This window comes from Rhinoraja longicauda, chromosome 24, assembly GCF_053455715.1.
Source record: "Rhinoraja longicauda isolate Sanriku21f chromosome 24, sRhiLon1.1, whole genome shotgun sequence".
Taxonomy (NCBI): Eukaryota; Metazoa; Chordata; class Chondrichthyes; order Rajiformes; family Arhynchobatidae; genus Rhinoraja; species Rhinoraja longicauda.
In genome coordinates, this window is record NC_135976.1 from 26,405,600 (window position 1) to 26,431,016 (window position 25,417).

The following is a 25,417-nucleotide window of genomic DNA, read 5'->3' on the forward strand; positions in this document are numbered from 1 at the left end:
CAATACGAGAGAGTGGTGCAGGGTAAAAGGGATAAGGAGAGGTAAAAAAATATGGAAACAAAGAGGATGTATGAAAATTATTGGTTAGGTCACAGGAAGGATTTGGCAGGATGTAACTGATAGAATTTACTCATAATTTATACAGATTTTTAAAAGATTTTTTTTAGATACCTCAAAGCAAAAGTAATTAAACTAGGAGATTCCAGAATCAGGAGATTAGAATGCCATTTGACCTCAAGAAAAAGGAATGTGAGTAGAAGGCCTGCTCTGCAAAAGGTGGATATCGGTGATCTGTGCCAGGATTTATTGTAATTTACTATATTTTACTGTATTTATTATAATTTACTGTAATGATTTAGACTTTGTAATCTGAAACATGAAGTGAGCCACAATTAGATTGCTAAAGTTTCAGATCTTTCTGAGGCTTTTGTAGAAAATAGCCATGTCCTCCCTGACAATATTTCAAATGGTTGAAGGTGGAACAGGTTTTCTGAGGTTTAAACCAAGACTTCCATACTGTAGGTTTTTCCCGGAGCAGGTTGCAACTTCAACTGTGCTATTGAGGTAGTCCTGTGCTGGAAATGAATCGATCACTCTGCAAAAAAATGTATAAATTTGGAGTAACATTTGTGGAAGTTCAGAAGTTGTTTAAGGATCTGTTATTAAAGGTCAATTGCACATTCAAATTTGTTCTCAACAGATATTGGGAGTTCATTGTATGAAATTATGGGAATCTAGGTTGATTTCATTGTTCTCAGAATTGTCGTGGCTATTGTTCTTTGTGCATTAACCTTATTTGCATAACAACTCTTAAACCAGGTCGAGTGGAAGTGCTTCAGTATTGAGAATGTCAAAGCCAGCAAAATTGTATGTAATATTCTAACATTGCTACTTTGTGTCTGCCTATTTTCGAATGAGGAGCGACTGTGGGGTTGAGTAATAATGGAAAAATCAGGATGGTCGGCCAGTTTTGCAGCACCATTGGAGAGGGATTCACATTTAATTTAGTTTAAATACTGCACGGAAACAGGCCCTTCAGCCCACCGAGTCCATGTTGACCCGCAATACTCCTACACTAGCATTATTTTACACACTGGGGACAATTTACATTTTTTACCGAAGCCAATTAACCTATAAACGTCGCAGCTGCGGCTTGCCTGCAGTCCGTCTGTCTTTTGTGTTTTTTGTTGTTTTTGTCTGAATTGTAGTTTTAATATGAAGTAGTGTTGTATGTTATGTTTTGGGGGGGGTGGGAGGGAACGGGAACTGTAAAATTCTCTCTCCAGAACGGAGACGTGACCTTTGTTCTGTGTCGTGTCTCCGTTCCTGCTGCGGCCTACCACCGGCCATTCACCTGGGACCACCTGGGGCTCTGGTTCGCAGAGCCCACGGCCCGGACTCACCACCTGCGGCGCTGGCTGCCTGCGAATGCTGCGGGAACGGCTGAGACTCGTCTCCGGAGGCTCCGGCGCGGGCCGCGTGGACGTCGGAAGCCCACAGGCCTCTGGTTGGGGGCCGACATCGGGAGCTCCGGCAGCGGCAGAGGCAACGTGTTCACCCGCCCCAAATCGCGGGGCTTGGGTCGGCCCGCCACGGACCTTTCACCGCCCAGCGGGGGCTTCAATATCGGGAGCCCCGACTGCCCCGACGTGGCAACTCCAACAGCCTGACTGCGGGACAAGACGGCAGGGAAGAGAAAAAGACATTCTGGCCTTCCATCACAGTGAGAAGGGACTGGAGGAGACTCACTGTGATGGATGTTTCTTTTTGTTTGGTGTTAGTTGTGATTGTATGTGTTATTGCATTTTTATTGATTAATCTTATTGGTCTTATTGTTCAACTGCGGGTAATGTTTCATTTTACTACACATTTATGTGTATGTAACAAATAAACGACTATTGACTATTTAGAGTGTGGGAGGAAACTGGAGCACCCAGAGAACACCCACACAGTCACAGGGAGAATGTACAAACTCCATACAGACAACATCCACGGTCAGGATCAAACCCAGTTCTCTGGTGCTGTAAAGCTGTGCCACTTGCTCCCTCCCGACTGCCTAAATGTGACCTGCAAATGAGGGAGTTGTTGGGGATGTTTCTTTATTCTAGCAATATTGACAGAGATATAGAAGGAATGCACAATAAGCAACTAGAATTATTGGCGGGATGGAAGGAGTGGTTTATGAATAGTGATCGCAAAAATTTGGCAGTGTACCCTAAAGGGAAGATTGAGTTTGATTGCTCTATCGAGGATTGCTCAACAGTGGGGGAGCATTTGGAACCACTCTCTCGCCCTAGCATGTTGTGTATAAATTTAGAGTTTCAAATTACTTATATAGTGTATTTCATACACTGTTGCAACATACAGAAAACACCAACCTTCAAGTGGTAATCATGTTAGAGCGTGTTAGTATGAGCATCCTCTATCCAACATTAAAAAGGCTCCAAAAATAACTTCAACCACATTGACCAGCTGGAGAACTGAAGAGCCCATTTGTGCTTGAAATGGTGTCAATTCAAAATTGGAGAAACAAAATTGCAGTTACCAAGTGGTCAATCTTGTGAAAAGGCTCTCTTGGGAATGATGGCAGCAGCCAAAATTGATTTATTCAAATGGAAATTAGATTACTTTTGGAAATAACATTTTTGAAATATGGGATTTGAGACATAGAATTTAGTGTAGTAGGTTAGAGAGAAAGCGGTTCTGTAAGTTCACCATCACTTGGGTTTTCCTTAGGCCATTTCAGAGTCTGTTGTAGCTTAATTGAGAGATTGCCTGGCATGATTAGTCAACAATTACATTACTATTTTGTAATTGCATGAAGCAATGATAGGGGGCAAAGTTGATGAATGCTCAAAGTCTCCACTGGATTGTTGTAAAAAATCAGTTTGATTCACATATGTTCTTCAGGGAAAGAAATTTGATCTTGCTAGTCTGCTGTATACATGACCCCAAGCATATTGCAACATGATTACTTTAGCTTTTCTCAAATATGATCAAGCAACCCATGCATTTGTATTAGAATTGCTTTGAAAGCCAGTAATAAGAATAAAATCTGGTAAACTATCTGGTATCAACGAGGCACATCAACCGAGTATCAACCTAGACATGTACAGCCACACTACTGGCAATTATACCTAAGTGGAAAATTGTCCATGACTGTCATGTTATTAAAAAACAGGACAAATTAATTTCAGTGAATTATAGTTAGCTACACGGTTATACAATAACCTCTCACAGCCCCCCCCCCCCCCCCCCCCTTCTCTCTCCCCGTGCCCCAGCTGGACTTCCACCTATTTGTCCCTGCCTCATTCACCTACATACCTTTCCTTGCTCTGGCTTCACAATTTGCAACTCGTCAATCCTTTTACTCACACCTGTTTTAAAAAAAATGTCTGGCCTTTGTCCACCTTTCTACCTATCAAAAAATCCCCAACTGTGTTCACCTATCACATGTCACGCTTTGTCTTGCCCCTCTCCCTTACAGCTTTCTTTCCAGCCCTTCATCCCACTCCCCACTCCAACCAGTCTTAAAAAGGGTTTTGGCTCGAAATGTTCAAATTCATGTTCTCCAGGAATGCTGTCCAACCTGCTGAGATACTTCAGCATTTTGTGTCCTTTTTTGTAAACCAGCATCTGCAGTTCCTTATTTACACTTAAGTTAGTTACAGTTTCATCCATTTTCTCTGATCGGGCTTGTATTTTTTCCTTTAGAATGGAAAATGGCCATAAAGGCATACTTGGAAATTGGGGGTTTGTGTTTTCTTTACATCAACAGTGTAACAGCGCTGACAGAAAATGTTGACCAGATTTTCAATATACTGCACATTGATTTGAAAATGCACTGACCTATTTCCGTTTGGCTGTTTGACTTTGGTCAATGTCATAGGTGAAAAATCTAAAAGCTGAAAGGTATAGATGGAAATGCTCTACAAAACCAAACTGAATGATTAGGTGGAACCCCCCCCCCAAATTTCACCTTTGTTGTTTGGAGTGAGAGTTTTTCTTTCAAGAGGTGTTCAGCAAAAGTTTGATAATCAGTTATCTGACTATTCAGCAATCCTGAAAATTAGCAATTCGGTTCATCATGATGTTTCCTAAGCTCCTTTTCAGCTCTCAGGGAGGGAGAGCAGGTTTCTGCACTTCCTTATGCTTTTGGGGCCACTGAAATGTTATTTTGATACTGTATAACATTTTAAAACGTTGGAGTTTTCAAAGAAATAATATGCACTAGTTTGCAAAATCTGCCAAACCTGCATCGCCAGAGTCCAAGTATGTTCAATTATCAGAGTTGCACTGTATCATCTGCAAAAAATGTGCACATTCCACTATCCATCAAAACAGCTTGCTGCATTATTAAAAGAAAACTAAGAACATATCATGGTTGTTTGGACTACATTCCATGGCAGATTACAAAATAGGTCCCCTTCAACTCCAAAAAATGTCAGATTGTATGAAATCCACCATTACAAATGGAGCAGAATTAAAGCCAGCTTTTATCTCTGCATCCAACAAGTCCAGAACCAGGGGCCACAGTCTTAGAATGAAGGGGAGGCCATTTAAAACTGAGGTGAGAAGGAACTTTTTCACCCAGAGAGTTGTGAATTTGTGGAATTCTCTGCCACAGAGGGCAGTGGAGGCCAAATCACTGGATGAATTTAAGAGAGAGTTAGATAGAACTCTGGGGGCTAGTGGAATCAAGGGATATGGGGAGAAGTTGGGCACAGGTTACTGATTGTGGATGATCAGCCATGATCACAATGAATGGCGGTGCTGGCTCAAAGGGCTGAATGGTCTCCTGCACCTATTTTCTATGTTCTATGTTTCTATGCAAGGCAAATTCAATTCAAATTTCAAATTTATATCAAGAGGACTGGAATACAAAAACAGACGTAATGCTGCGGCTCTATAAGGCGCTGGTCAGTCCACATTTGGAGTAATGTGAGCAAATTTGGGCCCTATATCTGAGGAAGGATGTGCTGGCTCTGGATAGGGTCCAGAGGAGGTTTACTAGAATGATTCCAGGAATGAGTGGGTTCACATATGATGAGTGTTTGACAGCACTGGGCCTCAACTCGAGGGAGTTTATAAGGTTGAGGGGGGACCTCATTGAAACTTAAAGATAATGAAAGGCATAGAGTGGATGTGGAAAGGATGTTTCCACTGGTGGGAGAGTTTAGGACCAGAGGTCATAGCCTCAGAATTAAAGGGAGCTCTTTTAGAAAGGAGGTGAGGAGGAACTTCTTTAGTCAGAGGGTAGTTAATCTGTAGAACTCCTTGCCACAGAGAGCTGTGGAGGTCAAGTTAGTGGATATTTTTAAGCCAGAGATAGACAAATTCTTGATTAGAATGGGTGTCAAGGGTTATGGGGAGAGGGCAGGAAAATGGGATTAGGAGGCAGTGATCAGCCATGATTGAATGGTGGAGTAGACTCGATGAGCTGAATGGCCTAATTCAACTTGTGAACTTGTCAACAGTCAACAGAGCTTTATTAGTCATTCGGTACCAAGGCACCGAACGAAATTACATAGCAGTCACACAAAAAAAAAGAACACAAGACACATGACCGCAACACAAACGTCCATCACAGTGACTCCAAACACCCCTTCACTGTGATGGAGGCAACAAAACTTCCACTCTCTTCCCCACGCCCACGGACAGACAGCTCGTCCCCGACCGACCCGCACAGTCCCCGCAAGGGGATGGAAGTCCCCGCGGCCGAGCCGCACCGGGCGCTGAAACATCTCGCGGCCGAGCCGGGCGATGGAAGGCCCCGCGGCCGAGCCGTGCGCAGCTAAGTCCCGCGGCCGCGCCGCGCCGGGCGATGTTAGGTCCCGCGGCCGAGCCGCACCGGGCGATGGAAGGCCCCGCGGCCAAGCCGCACCGGGCACTGTTAAGTCCAGCGGCCGAGCCGCACCGGGCGATGTTAGGTCCCGAGGCCGAGCCGCACCGGGCGATGTTAGGTCCCGCGGCCGAGCCGCGCCGGGCGATGTTAGGTCCCGCGGCCGAGCCGCGCCGGGCGATGTTAAGTCCAGCGGCCGAGCCGCACCGGGCGATGTTAGGTCCCGCGGCCGAGCCGCACCGGGCGATGTTAGGTCCGGCGGCCGAGCCGCACCAGGCGATGTTAGGTCCCGCGGCCGAGCCGCACCAGCGATGAAAAGTCCCGCGGCCGAGCCGCGCCGGGCGATGTTAGGCCCCGCGGCCGAGCCGCACCCCGCGCCGTGAGGATGGGACCTAAAAGAGAAAGGTTTCCCCCACCCCCCCACCCACACCACCACCCCCCCACCCACACCACCACCCCCCACACATACACAACCAAAAAAAAAAAAAAAAACCCATCCCAACACCGACACACAACAAAAAAAGAAGGAAAAAAGACAAACAGACTGTTAGCGAGGCGCAGCCGTTAGGCGCCGCCACTATGTGAAGTGGCAGGGATCCTGGATTCTTCTAAATAATTTTTAATGGTTTTCTGTTTGCTAATAGACTTCACCCTCTGGGTTGCAAATTGTTCATAGACATGTTTTATTGATCCATACCTATGTTATCATTTTGATTTAGTTGTGTTTGTTTAGACCAAAGGTTGACTTATTAAGTAGAGGTTTTCAATAACAGAAATTCAATTTTGCCGAACACTTTAAAAAAAATGAAATATAAAAAAACTGAATAAGAATAAAACCGAGAAATGTTTATGCAGGAAAGAGTGCAGAGAAGATTTAAGAGGACGTTGCAAGGACTTGAGGGTCTGAGTTGTAGCGAGAGGTTTGGCAGACTAGGGCTTTATTGCTTGAAGCACAGGAGGCTGCGGAGAAACCTTGTAGAGGTACATAAAATCATGAGGGGAATAGATTGGGTGAATGCACAGTTTTTTACCCAGGGCAGAGGAATCCAAAACTATAGGTCATGGGTTTAAGGTGTGAGAGGAATGATTTAATAGGAACTTAAGTGGCATGTTTTCCACTCAAAAGATGGTGGGACATGGAGCGAGCTGCAAGGTGAGGTGGTTAATGTAGGTTTTAAAAACATTTAAAACAGCATTTAAAAGACACATGGACTGATACATGGATAGTAAAGGTTTAGAGGGATATGGGCCAGTTGCAGGCAAATGGGATTTGCTTTGCCTTGGTCGGCATGGATGAATTGGGCCGAAGGGCCTTTTCCTGTGCTGTATGTCTAATTAAAGACACAATCACCAAAATGTTGGAAGATTAGGTGAAATGTGCTACCAAATGATGTCTACTCACCAGTTGCCTACTCATTGGCCCACAGTTGAATCAAGCCACCTGTTCCTCTGACAATACTACTGCCTTGGACCAAACATGGATGTAGAATTACATTCGCAGAGGTGAGGTGAAAGTTACTGCAGGGGCCCAACAGCAAAATCTCATTTAACCAAATGTAGTATGGAGAAATGTTAGTCTAAGAATCTTGATGGTATAGGATGAGCTCTCCACTGGCTAGAGTCAAATTTAATATGAAGGAAAGTGGAGGTGTTTTTACATAACAAAAAATCTTTCTGGATTTGCTGCTAGATTCCTCAACACAACAAGCAAGGAAAGGTACATGGACCCTAGCAGTCTGCATAAATATCTTTAACTTTTCGTAAGTGTAGAAGTGCTCACTGATAGTAGAGTGTTTGTTTCCCTTTGAAACTTTTCATGACACAATTCATGTCTACATGCAGCAAAATCTAGACAGTTGAGAGTTATTACTCCCTACACACTAGGGGCAATTCTATGGAGACCAATTAACCTACAAACTTGCATGTCTTTGGAATGTCGGAGGAAACCCATGTGGTCACAGGGAGAACGTGGAAAAACTCCATGCAGACAGTACCTGAGATCAAGATGGAACCCTGGTCTCTGGTGTTGTGAGGCAGTAGCTCTATCAGCTGCGCCACTGTTTCCAATAAATAACTTTCATAATTTCTGCAAATGACCATCAACACATTCCAAAAATTACTTTGCCATTGAATATTCTTAATTAAAGTAATTTCAGTTGAAATGTTTTGTAATAAATTAATTGCTCTTGGCTTTGCAACTATATATGTGGGGGCATGGCTGTGTTCTGCAGCTGCGGCTCACCGGCAGTCTCTCTGTTTTTTTTGTTGTTTTTTTGTCATTGTCGTTGTTAAATGTACGTTTTGTTTTATTTTTAATTCTGTGTATGTAGGGGGGTGGTGGGGGGGTTGGGGGAAACCTTTTTTCAAATCTCCTCCTCAACGGAGATGCGACCTTTACCGTGTCGTATCTCCGTTCGCGCTACGGCCTAACATCGTGGAGTCGGCGGCCTCCAGCTGGGATCGACCTCAAAGACTCCGGTCGCAGGGCCTGGACTTACCATCTCGGAGGCTTCGGCCGTGGGCCCTGCAGACCGCAACATCGGGAGTTCGCAGGTCCCTGGCTGGCGACCGGCTTTTGGGAGCTCCAGCCGTAGCAGCTTCGACCGCCCCGAAGCGCGAGGTACGATCAACCCGCCCGCAGGCCCTTCATCGCCCTGCGTGGCTCGGCCGCAGCACTTTCCATCGCCCGGTGGGGGCTCAAGACTTTCATCGGCCTGCTTGGCTCGGCCCTGGGACTTTCCATCGCCCGGTGGGGGCTCAGGACCTTCATCGGCCTGCTTGGCTCGGCCCTGGGACTTACCATCGCCCGGTGGGGGCTCAGGACTTTCATCGGCCTGCTCGGCTCGGCCCTGGGACTTTCCATCGCCCGGTGGGGGCTCAGGACTTTCATCGGCCTGCTCGGCTCGGCCCTGGGACTTACCATCGCCCGGTGGGGGCTTCAAAAAGTTGGGAGCCTCGATCACCTCGTGGCACCACGGGAGAAGAATGAGGAGGAGATAAGACTTTGCCTTCCATCACAGTGAGGGTGTGCCTAGAGCAATCACTGTGATGGCTGTTTTGTGTAAAAAATTATATCTGTGTGTCTTGTGCTTTTTAATGTCTACTGCCGGACCCTGACGTGAGAGGACGCTGGCGTTGTGTATTAGCCGCTTTTCCGTCAGGATAGTTTGTCTGTTTGTTTCTATGTTAATTGTTTTTGTAAAGCGCTTTGAGCATGTGGTAAGGCGCTATATAAAATAAATGGATTATTATTATTATTATTATATATGAAACTGTGGAAGCATCTATAGCAGCATTGATCTTTTTTACTCAAGTTCACTTTTACAGTAAAAACACTGTACTTTGTGAAGGCCTACGTGATGTGATGTTCTTTATTTGCAGAGTGATTTATATGTAAGTGATTGCCAAGGCACGGTTTAAAGATGGTATTCTGCAGAGACTGCACTGTTGCTTTAAATCTTCTACTATCCAATATAATCTCAGTTAAATGATATTTACTTGGATGCTGTCAGTTACTGAGTTCATCTGGGAAAATCATTGCTTTGGTATCGAATTGATAGTATCCATGTTGGCCATTATTTCTTTTAGTCTTGCCATTTTTCCTTGAATATTCTTTCTCTGCACACATTTTACCAATTACTTTTAAATTGGTTGAATATTAACTTATGACAAAGCAATCCGTGCTTTACTAATCCTGTTGTATAACAATGGTGTGTGTGTGAAAACAGCTTATTTTTCTATATTAATCTTTGCCATAGTTACTAGAAATTATCTTTCACTTTATATTCTAAATAGTTTCAGATCTTTGAGCATGTGCAGTTTAAATCAGATAGTTTTGGTTTGTATATCAATACCAGACTTAAATGTTTTTTTATATTCTATTTTCTGTTGGCCCTCTGTTCAGTATTAATATTTTAGTAATTAAATATACCAGTTTTCAAAGGCGTATGTGAAGCACTTCAGTTATAATAAATACCTGTGTTCTGTTTAGACTCGTCGACTACAGTATAATCTCAAGAAAATATTCATCAGCTTAGTACCAATGTGCTTTATGCAGGTACCTGGAGAGCTATGAAAAGTTGCATCATTTCGGTGAGGATGACGAAGTACTTACACCAACTAATTCTCGACCACATGCTACAGTCTCTGGGGTTCATTTGTTTTATAATCGTCATCAGCACATTATCCCAGGTAAGTGCTAATGAGATAAAATGCAGAAGTAATTAACTGACTGACTTATACTGGAGATTGATTTAGAACTCTAAACAGTGAACGAACGTTCTCAGTTGCTGCTTTTTTAAAGATGAATTCTCTTAACCCTCCACTTTTGAGAGTGAAGTACTCATGGATGTTGGCGCTTTCAAGCCAATTGTACAACAACCCTAATCTATCTATTTCAGTTACTTCGCATGTGTGAAGTTGTTGGACCATGACTTTACTACAGAGCAGTTTTAAAGTAGTCTTTGACTGTGGTAGAATTATAGAATGACAGGGCACAAAAAACCCATTCAGTCAATTGTGTCTGACAGCTATTTGCAATTCGTTCAATTTCCCAGGCACTTCAGATTAAACTCATTAGAGTTAGTGTTGAATCTGCATCATATTTTGAGGCAATGCATTTCAAAATCCCTTCTAACATTGCCCTTAGTTCTTTTAGCTACTACCTAAATTATGTCCTCTTGTTATGGGCCTTCTGCCAGTGGAAACATTTTCTAATTTTTACAGACCTTTCAAGGTTTTGACCATACATTAAATTAAATTCTTAGTGCAGCGAAGGTTGACCTCTCTGGACTTTCCATGTAACTAACATTCTGCATCCCTGGTGTTGGCATCAATCTCCTCTGCACCCTCTCTTTGCTCTTTACTTTCATCTTAAAGTATGGCACCCAGAATCCACCAGTTCTCTTTCATAGTCATGAGCATTTATAAAGGATTGATCTTTCATTCCTAGTTTATTCATTTCTGTTGCTAAAAGTCTTGGATTCCTATGTACATTTTTAGCCTTCCAACGTGTCATAGCATTTTCAAGGATTTTTGTATGTATACTTCTATAGAGGCACGGTGGGTGTGGAAATATCTTTCTGTTCCTGTGAGCTCTTGTAAAAGCTGCTTAATTTATGTTGCCTATCTTCAATCTTTCTACCAAAATCCATTGCATCAACGCTGCATTAATTTCACTTTATCATTTTGCCTATATTCTTTGGAAGGCTGTAACTTTCCTCTACATTTTTGGCTTGTCATGTCATTTACAAACTGAATCTATGTATATTGCTCTGAGTTTTCATCTATCGGAAAATGCAGGAGTGTACATTTGGACACAACTAGGACATGTCACACCATTCTTCTATTTGTGCAGAAAAACAACCTTTCACTGTTACACTGTTCTCTAGCTCTTAACCAAATATTGTATTCATATTATTTTCTGGTCCTGCCACCAGATGAACTATTCAGCTCTACCGCTAACATTTTATGCACAGCTTTGGCAATTGAAAACTATTGTAATCATGGGGGGGGGGGAAAGAAACTTAAAACTTTTCTTTCATTTTCCAGAAAGTGTACGTCGTGGTTATGGCCTATTTACAGAATTTACTACAATCAGTGACTATAATAAAGTGGTGCTCTCTTTACTTTCGGGACTTCCCAATGAAGTGGACTTTGCAATTAACGTTTGTACGTTAATGTCACATGGAAACCAACAAATTCTGCAAATGGAAAAAGATCCAAAGGTTGTTACACTTCTTCTTGCACATGCTGGGATTTTTGATGATAGTAAGTAATATTTTTTTAATCCATAATTGCAAACATAAATTACAGCATTTAAATGGAAGTAGTAATGTTCCTGAAGTAATGGCATAGGAGGAGGGATTACATGCTTTTATCAGAGCAGTAGTAAAGAGCTGGACAATTTGGATAATGAGCAGCAATGGGAATTTTGTAACAGTGGGAAATTATTGATAAGGAGCAAATGAGCAGTAAATTAAAAGTTTCATTCCTCTCTAAAATGTCAAAACTACAAGGTGTTAGATAGAAAATAATTAAGTAACCTCACCAGAAGAAATAAAAATAGTAACCTTGTAATTCACACACTGTGTGGAGTGGTAGAACTAATAGAAAATGAAGGAAGCATCTTCTATCTATATTGTATATTCGTCAGTTCGTGCGTACCAGAAATACAGCCAAAACAGTACATGATAGCGTAACAATTTTAGGCCCATCTTACTCACCATTGGCCTGCGGTTCAAATGGTTGTTATATTTTCAAAGTTATTCACTTTTTAAACTTTAATAAATCACTTTTTAAACTTTAATAAATTTGATTGGCTCTACCACCTCCCCCCCTACGTGGGGTCCAGCGCGTCCTGATTGGCTCCCTCCGCTCCCCCTCCCCCCACGTGCGGTTGATTGATTGGCTTGACGCCCGATTGGTCGCTGTTCTGGGTCCCACGTGGGGGGAGCACCACAGCAAAGCAACGGCCGTCGCCGTCGAGCTGCCGCTGCAGGAGAGGTTTGCACCCAACGGGTATACAAGTTGCACTGGCCGCCTGGGGCTGGGGTGACTGGCCTCCTCTCCCCTTTCTTCTCCCCCCTCGCCTGCCCACGGCCCCGAGGGAGAGTCCCCAACCAGCCATGGGTCGTCAGTTGGGGGAGGGTTGCCAGACCCACAGGAGAGGTTTGGGCCCAACGGGTCCACGCCCATATAGTATTGTTAAAAAATTGCTGTACTGAATGGTTAGCAGTTAGTTTTAAGCTTTAATACAGTAAGTGAAAAGAAATTGAATACACATTTTAACTGTATTTAATTATATTTAATTTTACTGCTAACTGATAATTAGTGAGTTGATCACAGTAATTAGAACTATTAACATCAACCGTAACCATTTATTTTATAAATGTCGGCCTCAAATTACACTAATTTTGTTCAGGAAATGAACTGCAGACTTGCATCTAGGCAGATGAATGACTGAGTATAAAAGACATTCAAGTGAATAACTTGTTCATTGCAGTCGTTAGAGAGAGGTAGGAAGAAATGTTCACATTGGTGCATTCTGAGCCATGTTGGGGTAAATGTCCTAATAGAAAACGTACAATAGAACTATAAATAACATGGGAAAAGAACACCTTTGACATTATAAAAGTTTTACTTTTTCATTTCTAATGTGAAATGAATTGAAAGAATTGGTCAGTGATGCATGGTCACAGAGCTTCAGGTTAAATGTTTTTTTAAACAAAAGAGAGAACTGAATAATTCAAATAGTGTTTTGTAATCATTGTTGCACCTACGTATTTGGTACACTGGTTTCCCACGGTGCTGCCTTGAAGATAGTTGATTCATTAATGCGCTCATCACCTTCCAATCTCAATGTTCCGAGCTGCTAAAGCCAGGCACCTATTGTGAACTGTTACTGCCTCCATTGTTGCACATTGCTGTGCTTGAAATTTCGCCTGTAGACACCTGCCCCTGTCACTGGCAAATCACATCGTAGCCATTGCCTTGAACAGTGTAACGGTTTGATTATGCACCAACCAGGTGATGAGAGAGAAAACAAGAAAAATCTCATACATTCTAGATCATGTTTCAGCTGCATCTGTACATGATGGTATATATAGGGGTAACCACCTTGCAGTTGATTTGAATGAAGTTGATTGTACACTCTCCATGTTAAGGGGCACAATGGCCATTCGAAATGGGAAATATTTAAGGGAAATTCAGCAGCCCAAAACTGAGCATCTACTACGTCCCATGGGCCTTCAGCAGCACATCAATGTTCTTCCACAATCTCTCATTTTTTGGCATAGCATGAATCACACTCTGTCATACGCCTCAACCCTGGTTCAATGAGTGAAGAACAGCATATCAAGGAGTAGAGGCATTGGATATACCAACAATAACTTGAAGCAGCAGCAGATGATTACAGGCATGCTAATCGTCAAAATTGCCATTGCTATCATAATCGATGGGAAAAAAAGCCAGAAAATATTAAATGTTTTAGCAAGATACCGTGTACAGGAATTCACAATAGGTTCCTGGCACAAACACCCTGTCGGAAAGGCACATCTTAATATAAAATGCCAGCATGGAATTTAACACGGACATGCGAGGTGTTGCATTTTGTTAAGTGAAATCAGGGAAGGGCTTTGACTGTAAATGGTAGGACCCTGGAGAGTATGGAAGAACATAAAAATCTAAGTGTATTGTACATAGTTTCATGAAAGTGGCAACACTTAGGGTGTCGAAGAAGGCAATTGGCTCAATTGCTGTCATCGGTCAGAGCATTGAGTACAGGTGTGGATACTTGTGTAACATCTGTACAAGTTTGTGAGATAGCACATAAAAAATAGGTGCAGGAATAGGCCACTTGGCCCTTCGAGCCAACACCGCCATTCATTGTGATCATGGCTGATCATTTACAATGAGTACCTGTGCCTGCCTTCTCCCCATATCCTTTAATTCTACTAGCCCCTAGAGCTCTATCTAACTCTTTAAAATTCATCCAGTGAATTTGCCTTCACTGCCTTCTGTGGCAGAGAATTCCACAAATTCACAACTCTCTGGGTGAAATAGTTTCTTCTCACCTCAGTTATAAATGGCTTCCCTTTTATTCTTAGACTGTGTCCCCTGGTTCTGGACCCCCCCAACATTGGGAACATTTTTCCTGCATCTAGCTTGTCTAGTCTTTTTATGATTTTATGCGTCTCTATAAGATCCCCTTTCATCCTTCTAAACTCCAGTGAATCTTTCCTCATATGACAGTCACTCCATCCCCAGGGATTAACCTCGTGAACCTACTTGAAGTGTTATGTGCAGTTTTGGTCGCCCAGCTACATGAAGGATGTCATAAGCTGGATAGGGCGTGTAAAAGATTCACAAAGATGTTACTGGGACTGGATAGTTTGGGTTATGAGACTGGATGGGCTGGGATTGTGCCCTGGTGGTTGATGGGTGACCTTAGAGGTATATAAAATCATGAGGGCCATAGATGATCAATTGCTGCAGTTGGACATGCATATATGGTGCATTATTCATGGAAATGCTGAATGCTTAAGGTGAATGGGATGCCAATGAGGCAGATAACATAATCCTGCCAATGCACTTTGATATTTTTCTAGGTAAATTAATATGCTTGCATTCTTGTGCTCTCTAACTCTCTGCTCAATATAATATTTGTTAATGATATATTTGCAGTTGCATATGTATAGTTTGCAATTTGTTTCAAGTACCTTGTTCCCAGTTTGCTTCATGTATATTCTCTTTGTTTTAGGTCCAGGAACCTATTTAAATGTATATGAATCAGAATGGAAAATAAAATCTGGAAGAGACTTCATAAAGGTGACTGTTTCTGGCAGATTGTCGCACGCCTATTTTGTAGTTAATTGGAGTGCAGATATCTAGAATGTTTACTTAAATGTGTTTATTCTGCACCGTGGTTCAAAGTGTAATTATTTTGAAAGTATTTTTGACTTAAAATGTATAGCTTTAAATTTTTTTATAGCATATGCATACTTTAGAATCAAGGTGGTGAATAAGGTTGACAAACTGAAATATTTGCCTGACCAGTTTACAGACTTGTTCATATGAGCTCTTGTGAACTTCTCTTTTGGAATCCGCTTTCACGCTTTCATTTGAGCAATCTCATTTTTACCCTAAAACAAAATAAGCTAAGCAGGATTGTGTTGAACTATCAGCCTAAAGAGAATGTAATGCACTACCTAGCTTGCCATATACATTGATTTTAATTGCTTAGCCCCTGTTTAGGTTTCCAGAATGTAAAACCCCATTTCAAGATGAACTTTTTCCTGCAGGCATTTGTCTAATAAATTTGTCCAGCCTATTTAGCCCATGCTCATTTCTCCCATTTCCACAGTTAAAAGCTGTGGCAACCTGCTTCCCAAATTCAGCTTCTAATTGGCAAGACCCACTGTAACCTTGAACCTATCTGCCAAAAATGGTCGCTCCAGCTTCCAGAAATATATTGATCAATATTTGAGTATTTGCCCCAAGCCATTCCTGCCATCAAAATGGTCAAAGATTTTGAATGTCTTGAATTGAGTTTTTTGGCAGCACAGTGGTGCATCGGTAGAGTTGCTGCCTTACAGCACCAGAGACCTGGGTTTGATCCTGATTATGAATGCTGTCTTTATTGAGTTTATACCCTCTCCCTGTGACCGCGTGGTTTTTCTCCGGGTGCTCCAGTTTTCTCCCACATTCCAAAGACGTGCAGATTGGAAAGTTAAGTGGCACTAGCATGTGGGATAGTGCTAGTGTACGGGCGTTCGCTGGTCGGTGAGGATTTGGTTGGCCGAAGGACCTGATTCCACGCGCCGTAGCTCTAAAGTAAACACACACACACAGACTTTTAACAGTTAGCATATTTTAAGTGCATTGAAGTTACCAGTTTCATAATTGCTTCAATTCACTTAAGGGAAATTATCTGAAAGTTAACCTGTGCCTCTCAGATCAATTCCACTCCACGTCGACTTGACTTGTGAAGAGGTTCTGAACTTACACACATCAAATTGGTGTAGGTTTTTGCTGAAGGCTGGAGAAATTGCCTCTTGACTTTTGTGGGTTCAGCATTGGAAATCGGAGGAAATAACAGCAGTGAAGCCAACTCAGGATGCTTCGATCTTTCATGTTATCATATCATATCATATCATATATATACAGCCGGAAACAGGCCTTTTCGGCCCTCCAAGTCCGTGCCGCCCAGCGATCCCCGTACATTAACACTATCCTACACCCACTAGGGACAATTTTTACATTTACCCAGCCAATTAACCTACATACCTGTACGTCTTTGTTCACATGGGTAGACTTGCAAGTAATTTGGATTATTAGTCTGCCGCTTTTTTAATAAAAATAGTGTGACACAATGTTAAATGATGTTGTAATGGAGTAACAACCATGTTCAGTGGAAAGTCGACAGTACCCCTTTTATATATTTTCAGCAGGTTTATATTGAAAAGATCATCGTGTTCCCAAAATCTAATATTATATACAGTGTAAATAACTTCAGTGTTCATGGTACACAGGAGTGGTCAGTTTACTGCATGTCAGTTCTTAGTCTGTGTTTCACTTGGAGTCCAGCGGATCTTTTTATTAGTTAAATTGGACTGCATTAGTGATTAACTCTACTCTCAATTTTGCATAAGGTTCCGAATGCACACAAATATATGTAACAAAACTGAACGATGGAAAAGTCAGGTTACCTAGCAAGGGTTTTGTTTGTTGCACTTATTAAACTTTATCAGCAATAAGTTTCCGTACAAGCAATGGTTCTATGCTTTCTTCCCTGAAGTTTTAATGGAAGCTTAAAAAAGTGTTATTTTTATTAAGGAGATGGCTACTCAGGCTAGCAGCATGTTTCTTGTAATACCATTTGACACTAGAATTTCTGGTGGTGAGAAATAAAAACAATTTTGTATTAACATAAAAAAACATAAGCTTAATGTCAGAATTAGGAACAGTCTACACAGGTGATCAGCCTTTCTACCTTTGACCGGCACAAAATTTAAATCCAGTCTGGAATGAGGAGATACAAATCTCTTCTGTTAGCTATATGTGTTCTGTAAAAAATAGTTGATCTGCTTGCTGAGTTGACTCGAGGGACTAATACTAAATCACACTATATTCAACGTTAATTTACGGTATTATTTTGAATGCCATTAGAATGGAAGCTGCAGGTCTAGGCAATAAGGCATGGTGGGAGAATAACTTCCACACTGATGCTGTGGGCATGGTCTCTCATGTTTCAGGCTGAGTAGAGGAAATGTGAATGCATTTTAATGTGCTGCATTTAAACCTAACACAGGATGCCCAAATTGAAAAGTACACCATCTGTAGCATTATCCTCGCTCAGTTTGACAGGATCGAGTTATTTTTTAACTTTTTAGGCAATGGATAGCTTTTTATTTCATCTTCCTGCTACACACAAAATATTGGAAGTTGAGAAAAGGAAAAACTAGACAAAATTGTATGATATATCTAGTGGCATACATACTGACTTCAATATTTTCCTTTCCTCACCTTAACTTGAAAATGAGAATTGCAAGTTGACAGCATTTTGAAGGAAAATATGGTCATTACCTTTGTTGAATTAGATTTATAATTGGAATGTTTTCTGTATGTGTAAGCTAATAATTAAACCAAATTAAGCCAAAGGCTCAGAGCGACTGGAATTCACCTTAACCTGTTAGCAGCCTAAAAGTTAACAATTGACATACAGTATTAAGCAACATTTGTTAATAAAAATGCAGCTCAGCATAAAGGTGCCATCAATTATGTCTTAAATAGTGCTGAAGAATTGAGGATCCCGTAACCTGGTTATCAAATAACGCAGACACATTTTCTTGATCTCAAAGAAAAATACTTTGTTGATGGCAACAATTGAATAGTGCCAAGGTGCACATGCATTATGTATGACAGTAAATCTATTAACATGAGTGTTATTAAGTGAGGGTAAACAGAAGCTGTTTCTGTGCAAGAATCTCCAGTGACAATGGGAGATCCTTTCAGGGTAACGGGAGAAAAACTGTTTGCCCAGCACGGTTATGTTATTTCTGACACTCTTGTTGGTGCCGTATATTTAGAAAATCACAAGATACTCTTGTGGCACATCATGGCATGGCAAGAAAAGGTCCATATTTGCCATCCTTGCTTTTGCGGTATAGCTAAGCTGCTGTCAGACAATCTAAAGCAGAGACCGTTCCCTCCGCAACTCCCTGGTTAACTCACCCCTTCCCACCCCCTCCCCAGGTACCCTCCCCTGCAACCGCAGAAGATGCAACACCTGTCGGTACACCTCTTCCCTCGACTCTGTCCAGGGACCCCGACAGTCCGTTCAGGTTAGGCAGAGGTTCACGTGCACCTCCTCCAACCTCATCTACTGTATCTGTTGTTCAAGATGTGGACGCTTATACATCAGCAAGACCAAACGCAGACTGGGCAATCGTTTCTGCGGAACACCTTCGCTCAGCCCGTTTGAATCAACCTGATCTGCCGGTTGCTGGACACTTTAATTCTCCTTCCCATTCCCACACAGACCTTTCTGTCCTTGGTCGCCTCCATTGTCAGAGTGAGGCTAAATGCAAATTGGAGGAACAGCATCTCATATTTTGCTTGGGCAGTTTACAGCCCAGTGGTATGAATATTGATTTCTCTCACTTCAGGTAGTCCCGGCATTCCCTCTCTCTCTATCCCTCCCCTATCCTAGTCGCACTAGCTTCTCATTTTCACCCTACAAACAGCTTACAATGGCCTATTTCCTTTATCATCGTTACTTTTTTGCATATCTTTCATTCATTGTTCTTTATCTGTCCACATCATCGTCTATATCTCTTGTTTCCCTTATCTCTAACCAGTCTGAAGAAGGGTCTTAACCCGAAATGTCACCCATTCCTTCTCTCCAGAGATGCTGCCTGTCCCGCTGAGTTACTCCAGCTTTTTGTGTCTAATCTAAAACGAGCATTTGGGTTAGCATTGGTTAGGAGATATTAGGGTTTTATATCTGTTCATAACAGTTTAGTTTAGATACAGCAGGGAAACAGGCCCTTCGGCCTTCTGAATCAGTGCTGACAAGTGATCCCCGTACACTAGCCCTATCCTACACACTAAGGACAAATTACCATTTTACCAAACCCAATTAAGCTACAAACCTGCACATCTTTGGTGTGTGGAAGGAAACCGGAGCACCTGGGGAAAACCCACACGGTCACGGAGAGAACATGCAAACTCCTGTAGTCCTGATCGAATCCAGGTCTCTGGCACTGTCAGGTAGCAACTCTGCTGCTGTGCCCACCTGCTGCCCTACATTATTGATTGTACAATGCCGATCATGTTCAAAGCAAACTCTGTTGGGTTCATCAACAGACTATTTTAAACATGGGTGGCTATCCAAAAAGGGCTATTTCCCCAGAAACTTAATACTCTATTAAAACAATAGTTCCCAATACTTAAACAGACTTTAAACTATATTACCCATGTCTATTGGTGGTGAGGGGTAGAGCATGCTTGCCAGCAATCTCTATCTCGACCATCGAGAACATGTTCTGTAATTGGATCCTGGTCGAACCAGTTGAAGACACTTGTTTTCCATGAAACTATAGATGTAGGTTAGGTTTCAACCAACAGTGATGCCAACAGTCTCAAAGGTTTAAAGCACCACTGAGTTACTAGAATATCATGTGGCAAATCACTCCGTATCTGGCAAGCCACCTGAGCTTGCCTCACTGGTCACACTAGGTCACTCTTTCTTCCTGAATGGTTTCAGGTGTGATCTTCTGAGGGAGGCCAGTTTCTAGTTCCTATTTGATCAGAAAGGTGCTGTGCAGCACAGGATTTTTTTTGTAAGTGTTGTCTCTGTCCTATTACGGAGTGACGTGGTGAGTCTGAGCCCGCAGGTTCACCTGTTGCTGTGCAGGTGTTTTAGTCTTTAGAGATATAGCACGGAAACGGGCCCTTTAGCCCACCAAGTCCATGCCGACCAGCGATCACCCTGCACATTAGTACCATCCTAAACATTAGCGACAATTTACAATTTTACAAGCCAATTAACCTACAAACCTGTACGTCTTCATAGTGTGTGAGGAAACAGAGCACCCGGAGAAAACCCGCATGGTCACAGGGAGAATGTACAAACTCCATAAGGACACACCCGTAGTCAGGATTGAACTCGGGTCTCATAGAAAATAGCCACACTGAATGAAAAGATTACATTCTGCCAGCTTAGGAACTCTGGGATGAGTCTGAGATGGATTGAATCAGGTGGCAACAAACCACTAGTGTGACCCTGACCATCCAGGAATCGCAGCTCGTTGGTACTGAGTAGATCATCGATAATGTGGGTCCTACAGCGCAGTAGCCTGGAGATTCCATTATGTTGCAGAGCATTGGGAAGAGATAAAAGCAGAGTGGAGGCCTCCTTGTTGGGTGGATAAGTGGAAGACAGGCAAATGGTTTCTTAGCCAGTTTGGTTGTTTTCTGCTATGAACACCCTATAGTTTCAAACTGTCATGGGTAGCTGCAGGCACACTATCACAAAATTGCCCACTTTGTTGGATTATTGAGGTAAATTGAGGTTGTTTAAAACTGAGATCTGTCCAGGGACCTGTCATTGTCATTAGCCTGGATTGTGCTGGCTTTGGTCCTGTGCTTGAACTTGGTGCCTGCAGTCTGTCCAAGCCCATATTTACCTGGGTTGAATGTGGAATATTTACCTCGCTTGCGCTCTGCACCCAGAGTTCAGTGGCATGGTCTTGATGGCATTGTCAGGAGGCCTGACCCTGAGTGTCCCTGATCTTTGACACCAGGCAAAGCTGGGGACACAGCTGTGCCAGCTATGAAAGTTGTTTGATGTCAACTATTTTTAAATATTGCTAACATTCAACAACATTTATAAAAATAAAGAAGGGTCTTGACCTGAAACGTCACCCATTCCTTCTCTCCAGAGATGCTGCCTGACCCGCTGAGTTACTCCAGCTTTTTGTGTCTATGTTCGATTTAAACCAGCATCTGCAGTTCCTTCCTACACATTTAAAAAATCAAGTTAAGCTTAAAGTAGTTTTTTTTTTTCAATCAACATTTTGAAAAAATATATAATTGTAATTCTGTCGCGTATTTTTTAAGTTACAGAGGTTTTAGTAAAAAACAAAAAAACCCAGCCGTTTTTTCAATTGCCTTCAGCGTGTGACGTCAAAAAGCTCGTGCAACCCCCCTCCTACTGATTTATTTAAGGCTTTCAGCGTGGCGCTTCTGTGCGTATGGGCTCACCTCTCCTCTCCCCTTGCTTCTCTCCTCTCTCCCACACCCGGGAGACCCTCTCCCCGCTATCCCCCCCCCCCCGGACCTTTCACTGATGCGCTCCCACCCCCCCGGACCTTTCACTGATGCGCTCCCCACGGACCTTTCACTAATGCGCTCCCCCCCCCCCCCCCCCGCCGGACCTGTTGGTGCTGGGGGCAAGAGAGAGTAGGGGAAAGGGGTGTGCTGGGGAAAGGGGGGAGAGTAAGAGTGTGTCTGGGGGAGAGAGAATGGTGGCGGGGTCTGAGAATGGGGACTGGGGAGGGGGACAACAGGGGTCGTCCGGAGGGGGCTTGGTGGTGGGGGAAATTGGGGGACTGGGAAAAGGGGAGGTCGTGGGGAAAGGGGTGTGTGGGGAGAGTAAGATTGGGGTTGGGGGAGGAGAGAATGGGGGGTGTGGGAATGGGCCCAACGGGCCCTCTTCGCTAGTATATAATAAAAACACTTACAAAACAATTTAAAATATTTAAAAAATATATATTTTTGTAAAATAACTTCACTTTTGTCTCCCGATTCTTTGCACTGTAATCCTTGAAATCAATGAGTTTTTGGATCCTGGGCCTGACCTCACCTTCATAGAATCAGTGTACGAAGGAACTGCAGATGCTGGTTTAAACCAAAGATAGACATAAAATGCTGGAGTAACTCAGCGGGACAGGCAGCAATTGTGGAGAGAAGTGGATGACGTTTCGGGTCGAGACCCTTCTTCAGACTGACTCGGGGGAGGGAGATAGTTAGATAAGGAAGAGTGAAGGTGTGAAAACGGTAAAGGGAATGATGATCAAGGAAAATGGAGAATTATTTGTTAGCTGGGAGAAGGTAACAACAAAGCAGAGATAAAATGTAGATGGAGACAGTAAGACTGGTCGGAGATCTGGGAAGGGGGAGTGATGGAGAGAGAGGAAAAGCAAGGGTTACTTGAAGTTAGAGAAGTCAATGTTCATATCGCTGGGGTGTAAGCTGCCCAAGCGAAATGTGAGGTGCTGTTCCTCCAATTTGCGCTGGGCCTCACTCTGACATTGGAGGAGGCCCAGGACAGAAAGGTCAGTGTGGGAATGAGAGGAGCAGTTAGTGTCCAGCAACTGGGAGATCAGGTACGTTGAGGTGGACTGAGCGGAGGTGTTCAGCGAAACGATCGCCGTGCCTGCGCTTGGTCTCGCTGATATACAGGATTCCTCACCTGGAACAGCGGATACAGTAGATGAGGTTGGAGGAGGTGCAAGTGAACCTCTGTCTTACCTGAAAAGACTGTCGGGGTCCTTGGATGGAGACAAGGGGGAGGTACAAGGACACGTGTTGCATCTCCTGTGGTTGCAGGGGAAAGTACGTGGTGAGGTGGTTTGGATGGGAAGGGACAAGTTGACCAGGGAGTTGCGGAGGGAACGGTCTCTGTGGAAAGGGTGGAGATGGGAAGATATGACTGGTGGTGGGATCCCGTTGGTGGTAGCGAAAATGTCAGAGGATCATGTGCTGTATGCGACGACTAATGGGATGGAAGGTGAGGACTAGGGGGACTCCCTGTTACGACTAGGGGGAGGGGCAGCGAGTGGAGCTGCGGTATATCGAGTAGACCCTAGTGAGGGCCTCGTCTATAATTAGGTGTTCCATACCAGGACATCGGAGATGGCCTCATTCTTTAGGGAATGGGGGTTCCCCTCTTTTAATCATACTGTCTCCGACTACACTTTATCTCTGTTTGCTTTGTTGTTACCTTCTCCCAGCTAACAATGACCTATTCTACATTTTCCTTGATCTCAATTCCCTTTGCCGTTTTCACACCTTCACACTTCCTTATCTATCTCCCTCCCCCTGCCGTCAGTCTGAAGAAGGGTCTCAACCCGAAACGTCACCCATTCCTCTCCTGTCACTGAGTTACCCCAGCATTTTGTGTCTATCTTTCATAAAATCAGTCTTGCCTGCCGATTTCCTCTAGCAGTTTTTCTGCTCCAGATTGCAGCTTCTATGGTCATAATTTCATGTTTATCCAATTCAGTGCATGTAGGTGACTTATGATATAATTGCATATTAGTGTTTTTTTCATGTAGTGCATAGTTATATGTTTAACTCCACACTAGTGTCTTTTTGAAGCCATATCTACCATCTTTCATATAGTTTATTAGCTATAGTTTATATGTGACTGCAAATGTAATTGCAGTATTTATTATGGAAAAGAGCATTTGTAGAATGTGATCCCAAACATTTAGGAATGCATTGCAATCAAAAAAGTCTCGCCCCTTAATTTAAAAAAAAATCCACTTTGCAGTGCCTGATCGACTTTAGCATAATGGAAGGAACTATAGAAACAGAAGATAGACACAAAATGCTGGAGTAACTCAGCGACAGGCAGCATCTCTGTAGAGAAGGAATGGGTGACATCTGAAGAAGGGTCTCGACCCGAAACGTCACCCATTCCTTTTCTCCAGAGATGCTGCCTGTCCTGCTGAGTTACTCCAGCATTTTGTGTCTATCTTCAGACTTTAGGAGAATGATCAGGGTTCGTCAGGAAGTTCAATGCTTCCACGATTACACAACTTCAATGATCTATTTTTTGTTGATGTTGTTTGGAGGGCCAGACTGACAGCCTAGGTAGCTTCAAGGGGCACTTGTGTAATCGTGGAAGCGCTGAACTTCCTGATTCACCCTGATCATTGTAATCCGCCACAGCTCCAATGTCGAACTCTTCATGAACCAATGGATACGCCAACTTTTTACAATTTACCAACAGGGGATTCGGGTGCTGAACCTGCACCAGGCTAGAATTGTTGCAGATTCATTGACTCCAATAATTCAAGTGAAGGAAGAATGGCTTTGAAGGAGGCGGATGCTTCGGGCAGATTAAGTTTCCTTAAATAAAATGGTTAGAATGATTTCTATGTATTATCATGGTATCCTGCAACTACTAAACTTTCAAAATTGTTAACAGTTTTGGAAAGATACAGTTGAAGACCATGAAGTCCGGGAGCTTATCGGAGAAAAAAGTCTCAAACCTAAAGGTAAGAAAGTTGATTAACAGCAATAGCGATAGCTAGTGTAAATATTAAACTGTTAAAGAAGAATGCAGGATAGTAGTCCCAAAGGTCGACGAGACTTAGGTGTTCGTATGCATTTGCTGAGTTGTCTTTCTTTTATAAGGTGAAATTCTACTCCGAAACAAATCCTCCTGTGTAGGATACATCCTTTCCAATATGAGATTTCTAACCAGCTCTCTTGTGAAAAAACATAGTTTAGATTTATGTTTCAAGGTTTCAAGGTCAGTTTATTGTCACATGTACCAATTAAGGTACAGTGAAATTTGAGTTGATTTGAAGAAGAGGCTTTTGCAGGAATCCTTTGTTTTTCTGGGAACGGTGGCTAGGGAGGACTGGTGCTATCTTTGATACGTGTTATTTAGATATATGTTCTGGACTCGTTGGGTGAAGAAAGAGAATTTGAAGTTGAATTTTGGTTTGAAAAGGTGCATTGCTCTCAGCAGATGGTGCTGTTGTGATTTTATGATCTATTGGTTCATGTAGCAGTAGCTTCACCTGCTGACAGCAAGTGATATTACATGTTTAAAACTCCCCCCCTCCTCCCCCTCCATGCAGCATACTAGACGGGCAATGCCGCAATGTAATGACAGTTGCAGCAGAATTAAAGGTATTTAAAACTGACTTCAGTTTTATTTAAGGAGCTTCCAAGAAGTATTATCACATAGCTGTTAGAGCATATTTTCATGCCATGATCATAAATATGCAATATGAATTTTATCCAGAGGCAGGAAAAAATTATGGTTATTATTAC

At 42.8% G+C, this 25,417-nt stretch overlaps 1 protein-coding gene across 2 annotated transcripts in view; it reads left to right on the forward strand.

Moving 5' to 3' along the window:
• Positions 1-25,417, forward strand: part of LOC144605506 (AT-rich interactive domain-containing protein 2-like) — a 150,779-nt gene that overhangs the window by 76,226 nt on the left and 49,136 nt on the right. Inside the window, exons 4-7 of one of the 2 annotated variants that reach the window (XM_078420863.1) lie at positions 9,900-10,033; positions 11,393-11,611; positions 15,102-15,169; positions 24,561-24,630. In XM_078420863.1, coding sequence (XP_078276989.1) covers positions 9,900-10,033; positions 11,393-11,611; positions 15,102-15,169; positions 24,561-24,630 — 491 coding nt within the window. Of the gene's footprint in view, positions 1-9,899; positions 10,034-11,392; positions 11,612-15,101; positions 15,170-24,560; positions 24,631-25,417 lie in introns of those variants that run through there. The other variant, XM_078420865.1, reaches the window with a different exon arrangement.